The 10,182-nt window shown below is 61.1% G+C and overlaps 1 protein-coding gene across 4 annotated transcripts in view; it reads right to left on the reverse strand.

The window, feature by feature from the left end:
• PFKFB3 (6-phosphofructo-2-kinase/fructose-2,6-biphosphatase 3) overlaps window positions 1-9,798 on the reverse strand; it is an 82,521-nt gene extending 72,723 nt beyond the window's left edge. For all 4 annotated transcript variants that reach the window (XM_021065031.2, XM_084980555.1, XM_084980553.1 and 1 more), the window contains exon 1: window positions 9,723-9,798. In XM_021065031.2, coding sequence (XP_020920690.1) covers window positions 9,723-9,738 — 16 coding nt within the window. In that variant the 5' untranslated portion in view covers window positions 9,739-9,798. The remainder of the gene's footprint in view (window positions 1-9,722) is intronic.
• Window positions 9,799-10,182: the final 384 nt, after the last annotated feature.

Genomic DNA, 10,182 nt, shown 5'->3' on the forward strand with positions numbered 1-10,182 from the left:
CAAGTCCCAGGGCTTTGGACCCCTCTCGTTGTCACTCAGCACGACAGAGCCCCCAGGCCCTCCGTGACCTGTCCCGCGCCGGTGGTGGGGCTATTAAAGAGCCAGTCGGTGTCCTCGGCATCGTCACAGCTCAGCCAGGGCGCAGGTCCGGAGCTACCCCAACTGTCTCTCTCGGTCTCTCTCTGTGTCTGCCTCTGTCTCTCTGTCTCAGTCTGTGTCTCTCTGTCTCTCTCTGTGTATCATTCTGTCTCTATGTGTGTGTCTCAGTCTCTCTGTCTCTGTCTCTCTCTCACCCGCATCTGGTCCATCCACAGAGCCCGCGGTCTATACATTCAGACCAACCACCCCAGCCCCCTGCATGGTGCCCCCGGACCCCACCGCTCACAGGGCCACCTGCACACACTCCCTTGGCCCCTGCAGTCTCGTCCTGGCCATGTGCTGTACAGAGGGTTTTATAAAATAAAGCGAACTCATGCCTCGCCTCTGCCAAACCCTCCCACCTCATCTCGAGGCCTTCCGGCAGCCTCAAGGACCCCCACAACCCCCACTTCCTTTTTTTTTATTATTTTTTGCTTTTTAGGGCTGCACCTGCAGCACATGGAGGTTCCCAGGCTAGGGGTCAAATCAGAGCTATAGCTCCCAGCCTACACCACAGCCACAGCACCACGGGATCCGAGCCACATCTGGGACCTACACCCCAGCTCACGGCAACACCAGAGCTTTAAACCCCCTGAGCAAGGCCAGGGATCGAACCTGCATCCTTATGGACACCAGTCGCGTTCTTTTTCCCGGCGCCACGATGAGAACTCCGACCCCCGTTCTGAACCACGGTCCACACTCGCTCCCGGCCAGCCCCCCGGCCTCCACACTCAGCCCCTGTGGCCGCAGGTCACTCGCCACCCGCCACCGGACACGCTGAAGACACAGCACGGTCCGCCTCCAGTCCCTTCAGTCTCGGCCCAGAGGACCTCTCAGTGACAACCCTGCCATCCTACTTGAAGCAGCCCTGCCCCTTCTTTGCTGTGTTACCTTCCTCCTGGCACTGGCACCACTGGTCCCCACTGGACACGCACTGCACCTGCTCCCGTCTGCCTGTCTCCCCGTCAGAATGGACGCCCACGAGGGCAGGCGTCTGTTTCCTTCCCGTCTGCATCCTCAGCACGGGCCCCACCCCTGCCCCACTCGGCGCCGAACAGACATTTGCCACGAGGTTGCAGGGCTTGTGGAGGCAACAGAAGTCACATCGGGGGCGGGGGGGGGGTGTCGGCAGAGGCAGCGGGGCCGGCCCCCAAGGTCTCGCCGTCTCTTCTCAAGTTCCTTAGCCGTAACCCACCCTTTCCTACATTCCCCAAAGGCTTATTTTATGATGTCCCCAGAGAAAGTGGCCCTGCACATGGCTGTGGTGGGGGGCCCCCCTCCTTTTAGGCACATGCGCGGCTTCCTCCCACAGTGCCTGGCTCAGAAACCACCCCCACACTGCACCTGCACCGCCCAGACGTGCCCCAGACCCTCAGTCACACCCAGAAGCTGAGCCGCCAGGGAGCCTGGGAGGTGCAGGTGAGGCCTGCCTGGCCTCGGAGTTACAAGAACAGCGTTTTCAGGAGTGTGGCTCCCTCCGCACTCATGGTTTTGAAATGGGTGTATTGCAACCTGCCCAGAGTCTTTTTTTTTTTTTGGTCTTTTTGCCATTTCTTGGGCTGCTCCCATGGCATAGGGAGGTTCCCAGGCTAGGGGACTAATCGGAGCTGTAGAAGCCGGCCAGCGCCAGAGCCACAGCAACGCGGGATCCGAGCCGCATCTGCGACCTACACCACAGCTCACGGCAACGCTGGATCCTTAACCCACTGAGCAAGGCCAGGGATCAAACCCACAACCTCATGGTTCCTAGTCGGATTCGCTAACCACTGTGCCACGACAGGAACTCCCAGAATCTCTTTCAATGAAACGGAACAGACGGGACACGTCCGGCTGCCCTCGGTCCTCAGGATGGGCATCGTTTCATGAACCGTTCTGTCCGGGCATCAACCCAGAACCATTAAGTCAGAATTTCTGTTGCATCAGACTTTTTTCAAAGCTCCCCAGTCAACCCGAATGTGCGGCCAGAAGTAAGAAGCGGTGCCCCGGTACCTTCCGTTCCCGGCCAGCATCCAGCCATCCCAGCCCAGCCGGCATGGGGCCAAGGGGTCACAGGAGCAGTGACAAGGGCATCAAAATGCATCTTTCTGCGCTCAGGACCTTCCTCCTCCCTTCCTGCTTCAAAGCCCGTCCTCCCCCCGGGCACATCACTAGCCTCTGGGTGACACGAAGCCGCCTCAGGGGAGGCCTGCCTGAAGCCACCACTGGGGTGCAGTAGGCCAAGCTGACGGTCACACCACCAAAGAAGTCACTCCAGGCATCGCCTGCCTGGTCCCTGAGCCGGACACCCCGCTCAGTCCCTGGTCACCAATGCAGCCAGGAGCTGGACACGCCGTTCAAGGCCAATGGGATTCGGGGGCGGCCTCCCTGGGTCCCCTCTTACTGTTGTCCCTCCACCAGCCAAGTCACCAGCAGGAAATTTCAGAACTGTTCCCTGGAAGGTGTGACACCACGAGCAACTTTTGTGTTCGCCTCTGCAGTTTTCCGCATTTTCCATTTTCCAAGCTGCTTGCAATTGAACGTACACGGAAAACACTAGGGTTTGTTTCTGTTCCCTTTTTGTTTTCTTTTTTGGCCGCCCCACAGCCCAGGCCAGCCATCAGATCTGAGCCATGGCTGTGACCCACCCAGATCCTTTATCCCCCTGGGCTGAGTCCCGGCGCTGCAGAGACGCTACCAATCCCGTTGTACCACAGCGGGAACTCCCATCTTTTTTTTTTTTTTTTTTCTTTTTAGGGCCACACCCGCAGCACAGGGAGGTTCCCAGGCTAGGAGTGGATTCAGAGCCACAGCTCACGGCAATGCTGGATCCTTAACCCACTGAGCGAGGCCAGGGACTGAACCCTCGTCCTCATGGATACTCGTCGGCTTCTTAACCTGCTGAGCCACAATGGGAACTCCCGGTTTTTTTTAATGATTCAATGTAGCTTTATTTTTTAAATTTCTTTTAGAGTGGTCTTTTTGTCTCTTCGTTTTTTAAGTTTGATTGACGTATGGTTGATGTACATCGTCGTGCTCATTTTTGCAGGCCTTCCATTTTTGAAATCCGTGAATTACGCCGCTCCCCTTGGCCACCCGTGAAAGTGGACGGCACGGTCACTCTGCTGAAGTTGCACACGGGAGGCCCTGCCACGGAGGATGCCTGCAGACTCTGGGGCGACGCGCAAAGAGGGCGCGGCCGTGAGCTCCCTGCAGGACACACACCCAGGATGACGATGACCTGACATCACGGGCAGGGCCCAACCGTGGTACCCACAGAAGGGAACCGTGTGTTTTCATGGAAGCTGGGCTCTAACACTGACCTCCTTCTGGCCCAAATTTCAGTCCTAAGGGGACAGCTGGGGGGGACATAAAGACCCCAGATCACAGGCCCAGGATGCCTTCACTACCACTCGCCTGGAGCTGCTCGGGGACAAGGCAGGGTGCCCGGGACAGTCAGCCAAGGAGCTCAGGAGGGGAGGCCCGGGCACCTGTGGGACCAGTGTCCCCGCAGCTGGGACCCAAGCATCTCTGGGCCGGAGCTGGAGGGAATGTCAGCTCACCCTCTTCGTTTCCAGACGGGTAAACTGAGGCCAGTGCTGTCCAGGCAGCCTTGAGACCCAGCCCGTTGTCGTGGGCACAGAGGATCTGCCGCCACCTGCCTGGTCTCCGGGCACCCGGCCAGCGCTGTCCCCTCCAGGCACACATCTGAGCCCTGGTGAGAGCGTGTCCCCACCCTCCTCAGATGCTTCCCACGTCACTCCTGCCACCCGTGGTACCCGCCTGAGCGCTCGGAGTGGTCCTGACAAGGGCGCACCAACACCTAGCGAGCAGCATCTGCATGTGCCGACAGGCTCCTGCAGGAGGAGTGGTCGCATCTCCGCGGTGGTCGCCTGGGGCCTTTGCACCCAGTGCACATGTTACAGAAGGCCCGGGGCTCTCCTCACACACCTCAGACCTCAAGCCCTGCCAGCAGCGGGTGGGTGGGGGCTCCCACTGCTTCCCCCACTGCCTATCCCCTCACCCCACCCTTCCTGGGTTTCTCCCTGGACTTTGTTTTTTGTCTTTTCAGGGCAGCACCTGCAGCCCATGGAGGTTCCCAAGCTAGGGGTCTAATTGAAACCGCAGCTGCCGGCCCCCACCACAGCCACAGCCACGCCGGATCCTTAACTCACTGAGTGAGGCCAGGGATCACGGATACTAGTCAGGCTCCTTACCACTAAGCCACAGTGGGAACTCCCTCTCCTGGGACCCCGTGATGTCTTTCCAGTGTTCATTTTAGCCAGCTCTCATCTAAATACGGCCCCTGGGAAGGAAGGGGAGGCACAGCTGTCCTGCCTCCCGCAGGGCCCTGGTGCTGCCTCCCACACCTCCAGGCATCAGCTGCCAATAAGGAGGAAATGGGCAGGCCACCCACGGCGCTGGGACGGAGGTGGGGACCCTGCCGGGAGAGTCCTGTGAAGTTAAAGGAGATGCACATTCTTTTCGCCGCAGGGGGTGGAAGGGGGGAGATGCTTGAAGGCTTCGCCCCCACATCCCCTGGGCACCCCCCACATCCCCTGGGCACGGGTATTCTCAGCTCTACAAGAGGAAGCGCCCTGCCTGCAGGGCCCCCAGGTCCACCCAACGCCCCCCCAACCCCCGTGTGCTCACAGCACAGCTACCACTGCTGTGGCTTAGAACCTGATATTGCCCCCAAAGCAATGACTTGGTCTTGTCTGTACCTTAAATGACCTGTGGCAGGATGACATGCTCCCCCAGTGACCAGGGACCTGACCCTCTTGCTCTGGCTCAGCAACTACCCACTGCAGAGGGCAGTGGAGTTTGGGACAAACGAACCAAGCACAAGGATTTATGAAGCATCTGCCACCACCTGCCCGACAGAAAGATGAGACACGGATCCAGTCCCAAATCAGGACAAATGGACATCCAGGAAGATTCCAAGGGCAAGACAAGTGAGCTCCTGCGGGAGCCCCATCTGCCTAGACTGGATGGAACACAGAGCAGAGAAGCCTTGAACTTGAGCGGGGCCTGAGGAATGGCCGGAAGCAGGCGTGTGTTCCACGTGCATGCGAATGTACAGAGAGGGCCAGCAGGCACCTGGCACGTGAGGCTGGGCCCTGGGGGAAGAGGGAGCGGGAGGGAAGCACAGGTGTGAGAGCACAGGGCCAGCCCCCCTGCGTGGCCGCTATGGGACCCTAAGGACACCGGCCACGGCAGAGGACGCACGTTAAGGAATCACGGGAAACTGTTAGCCTGGGAAGCCGCTGTCAGCAGGGGGCTCTCAGGATTCCCAGAAGAGGGGCAACCTGGACACCGGATCCTGATGGAATCGGGCTGGCTGGGCCTGGTTGGCAGGGTGCCAGGCCCCGAGAGGAGAGGGTGCCCCAGATCACAGCCTGCCTGTGGGGCCCACGGTGCCCGCACAGCACAGGAACTGGGGGAGGGACAGAAGGACCAGGGCCAGCCGGCCTCCTGCAGAGTGCTTCCAGCGTCTGCTCTCTGCACCCCTGCTGGGGACACAGGAAGGAGAGGTCCCAGCATGCGTTCAAAAATGCTAACCTCACTTCGAGGGTGTCCCCGCTGCCATGGGCGCCTGCCGGAGCCCCCAAGGTGCGGCCTCCCTGCCATGTGGGACTTGTTTTGGCCTCCGTGCCTGGTTGGGGACAGGGCAGCTCCCCATGCAGCTGTGGCCTGACGTCTGGCTGGCCTGTCATCTCCACAACACCCAAATGGACTTATGAACCCAGCACCTGACAGCTGGGCCACCGGACAGAGGGGAACAGCGACTGTCCCCACGGAGGCCCATCCTTCTGCCTGCATCTCTTGGCCTCGGAAGTGCCCGGCATCTAGTCTGCCTCGCTGCTCACGGCACCAGCAGGCTCACTGCACTGCAGGGTCTCAGCCTGAGACTCAGCATCCCCGCCCCATCCCGCCCCCTCATCACGGATGTTCCTGCAAAGACAGAGCCTTGGTCCAGCTCTGCGCAGCGCACAAGCAGACAGCTGTACACGGGACATCTCTCGGCCTCACTGTCTCCACCATCCCAGAGGCAATGACAGCCCCGGGGACACTGTGAGGATAAAGGGTCACAGCAAAGCACTGAGCACAGCACTTGGGAGGGGGTCCCGACTGGGAGCTGGTTCCTCACTGCTCTGTCATCGTAACCTTGGGCCCCCGCCCATCCCCTCTGCAGGCTGGATGTGTGGGACTGCGGACCCTGCCATCTGAAGACACATTTTTCAGCTTCTCCACTTGAAAGAGGCCTCGAGAATGTGGCCAAGGCCCCAGGCTCTGAACAGAGCAGCCCCAGCTCCCTGAAAAATCACCGCCTAGCCTGCCCTGAAAGTCCTCCAGACAGAAAAGTGCCCGGCTTTCCAGAGGTGACCAGCCCGTCCGTGACCTCCCCCGGGTCCCACCGACGTTTCCCCGCCCCCCCTTTGTTCTCACGACACGGCCTCACGTTCCACTTCTTACTCAAGCCCATCTCAAGACGCCAGTGACTCAGCCAAGGGTCCGACTCTGTTCCCCAGCCCAGCACCACCACCTGGCACCACCCAGGAGAGAGGCCAGTGCCCATGTGAGCACAGACACGGTGCTCGCGTCTCATCCCCACGGAGAAGGGCACTGCCCAGCATCCCAGCCCCAGCGTCACCCCACTCAGGTCACATGGGCTGAGCTGGGGAGGTGTAACTGCAGGGAGGGAACGGCAGAGTCTCTCGTTCACCCAAACCCTGGGGTGTGCCTGGCCCAGAGCAGGTGCTCGACCTCGAGAATGAACGAATGAATGAATGAAGACAAGAATGAATGAGTGAATGATGTGCCATCACTGAACTCTGCCCTAATGAAATTCAGCTCCATCGATCGAGCCCCTCCCACAGGCGAGGCGCAGCACAGGTACCAAACATCGGCTGGTGATCAGCTTGTCCCTGCAGATCCACCGTCCACTAAGGGCCAGTCCACCCAGCTCTGGTCCCAGCGGGCGGCCCTGCACGCACACCCCAGGCTCCCTGGCCCTCTTCTGCCCGTGCCCTGGGGTCAGAGGTCTCTGCAGGGCCACAAGCCACCTGCGGCCTCTAGGGAGGGTCAGCCCAGATCAGACCACCGGCTCCAGTGACAGCTCGGTCCTCAAGCCTTGAAGCCCAGGGTGATGCCGCCCAGCTTTTGCAACGTCCCTGTGGTTTTCCTCTCTCCTGCCCGCACCTTGGTAACAGACCCTCAGCAAACTCTTCTCAACTTGCCCAACAGGAGCCGCCTATTTCCTGCCAGGCGCTGACCGAGCTGATCCCCAAGACATGGAAACAGCCCGGGAAGGGATGCCGCAGCCCCTTAACCTTCTAGTCGTTAGCTGCAAGGGATCCTTCTCCATCTGGCTTCTCTTCGTGTGGGGAGAGAGAAGCAAAGCCTTTTCATTTCCCATCTTTTTTCCTTTTTTTTTTTTGGCTGCACCAGTAGCATGTGAAAGTTCCCGGTCTGGGGACCAAACCTGCGCCACGGCAGCGACCCACGTCCCTGCAGTGACAATGCCGGACCCTTGACCCACTGCACCACAAAAGAGCTCCTTAAATTACTTTTTTGAATGGTTAATATATTCGGATGATTCAAAAAAATTTTTGAAAGTATAAAAGAGTGTGGGTGTGCGCATGTGTGTGTATTTAAGTCTCCAGCTATGGGACAGTTTCAGGGATGGGGCGCCATGTCCCCCTCCACCTCCAGGCAGCTCCAAAGGACCCCTCATCACCGTATTGAACAAACCGGGTCTCAGCCTAACGCCCACTTGCTGTGTGTACTTCTGTACAGGGTGCCACAACTCAGTGCAGGGCGGAAGTTCTGCCTGGGGCTGGAAGCCCTCCAGAGCCCCCTGCCCTGGCTCACACCAAAGCTTCCAGAAAACCCAACAATGCCCATTTCTCACACCCTGGACCCTTCAGGAAGTACCATTCATGGAACGGAGGGGCAGGGTTTATTTACCTCTCCAGGCAGCAGTGTTCAGATCAGAAAAAAAAAAAAAAAAAAATCAAAGCTTAACCCGCTCAGCTGCTGGCAGACGTTTTGTCCCGAGTGGTGTGACGTCTCTGTCACAGAGAGAACCCTCCATACCTCAAGGTTTGATGAGCGCCCAGGCGCTTCAGCCTGGCTCCTGCAAGAGGCACCCCAGCGCCCTGGCACGTAAACCAGAGACGTTGCCTCCAGGGACCACAAGGACGGAGCAGATAAACGGCGATTCATACTGCAGCTGAATGAGGTCAGGTGGGGATTTGGGAGACGTCCAGCGACGAGGCGGCTCCGTTACGTGAGGGATAATGGAGCCATTCAGGACGGTGACTTTGGGACCAGACGTCATCAGCTGACCGAGGACCCGACAGAAGCCGTCACCCTCTCTCTGGCCCTCCCCACAGGGACTGCTCCTCTGTCCCTTCACAACCAGGGCCTCCTAGTGACCCCTTAGCAACCTCCGTTTCTGGGACAGAGACCAAGAGGGAAATAGGTTCACCTGAGGATGGATCTGGACAGAAGAGGAACGAAGAGGTGGCCAGAACGGTGGGCTGGAGGCAGCCGGAGAAGCCACGCAGCCAGTCGCCGGTACCCAGCCGCCCCGTCTGCGCCGGTCACCTGTACTCAGCCGGGGGTGGGGAAGCCTTGGGTCCCAGTGACAATGGGTCCCCCTAGCCCACGCCCCTTCCAACACACACAGAAAAAGCCAGAGGAGTCAATCAGACGGCTCGGATTGGAATGTAAAAAGAATCCCCTCCATCCTGGGCTCCGACTTGAGGGTGACCGGGTCCCCCACCAGCTCTGCAACGCCCTGGGCGCAGCAGGGCCTCCCTCACCCTGCCCGGAAAATGGGGCCATGGGAGCATCCATCCGTCTGGGGCTTCTCCGGGTGCAGGGGAGCCGGGCCTGCGGGGGGCCAGGTGGGGCCCTCCGCGCGGCGGTGGGCACCGGGAGGAAGGTCTTGCCTTGCAGGCCCGCCCACTTCACGTCGCCTGCTGCCCTGCGCAGTCTCACCCGCCCGCACAGAGCGGTCCTCGTTGTGCGGATGAAGAAACTCAGGCTCTTGTGGTTAAATGATTTCCCGAGAGTCAGAAGGTAGAAAAGGGCGGGGGCAGGACTCGCGCTCTCATCAGCGCGCAGGCCGGCGTCGCCCCGACCCCACCCCGCGCCCTCCAGTCCCTCCCGGAGACTCGGACCACCAGCCGAGCCGGGACCCACGCTGCGAACCCCCTCCCCGCCCACATCGCCAGTCCTCGGGCAGAACGCGATTCCACCTGATTCTCAGAACTTGCTGCAGCGCGAGCCGGGCGCCTTCCCAGGACCGCGACCCGCGCCCGCGCTCCGCGCACCGCCCACCGCAGCCCGCGCTGCGCACCGGCTCGCGCACGTGGGACCCGCCGCCGAGCGGCCCGAGGGGGTGATGCCGGGTCATAGGGGCGACGCGGAAGGAGAGGGGCCGTGCGGCGCGGCCGGGGACCCCGCGGCGCCCGGGCTCGGCGTCCTCCCGCCCGCGCCCGGCTCCGGCCCCGGCGCAGCCCCGCGCGCGGCGCGGGCACCTGGCCCGCAGGTCTCCCGGCCCCCGCCCGGGCTCGCTCCGCGGGGACGCCGCCTACCTTTCCGGAAGGGCATCGCGGAGGGGCGCTCCCAGCGGGGCCGGCCCTGCACACCGAGGCCGGGCGACGTCCGAGTGCCAGTCCCGCGGCTCGGGGACGTCTGCGGGTGCCGGGTGCTGGGCGAGGGAGGGGGAAAGGGACATATTTGGGCAAAGGCCGGCGCGTCACCGGCGGAGGGAGGAACCGCGGCGAAGCGGGAAGCGCGGCCCCGGGGCGGGCCTCGCGGAAACCGCTTAACCCCTGCGCTCCCGGCCAGCCCGCGCGCTCGCAGCCTCCCCGAGGTGGCGAGACCCCGGCGGGCACCGAGTGGCCCTGCCTCTCCAGACGCCGGGAAGCCGAAAGGAAGCGCCTTATTAGGGAGAAAGCCAGCTCTCTCCGACGCCCTCGGGCGGTTCGGGGACTTCATCCCTGGAAGAATTGGGGGAAGTTTATCCCATTTTAATCTTTTTGTCCTCTGGCA

This window comes from Sus scrofa, chromosome 10 (genome assembly GCF_054392235.1).
Source record: "Sus scrofa isolate SSC_HxYL_T2T_F1_AM1 chromosome 10, Sscrofa_HxYL_maternal_Yorkshire_Landrace_v2.0, whole genome shotgun sequence".
NCBI classification, from domain to species: Eukaryota; Metazoa; Chordata; class Mammalia; order Artiodactyla; family Suidae; genus Sus; species Sus scrofa.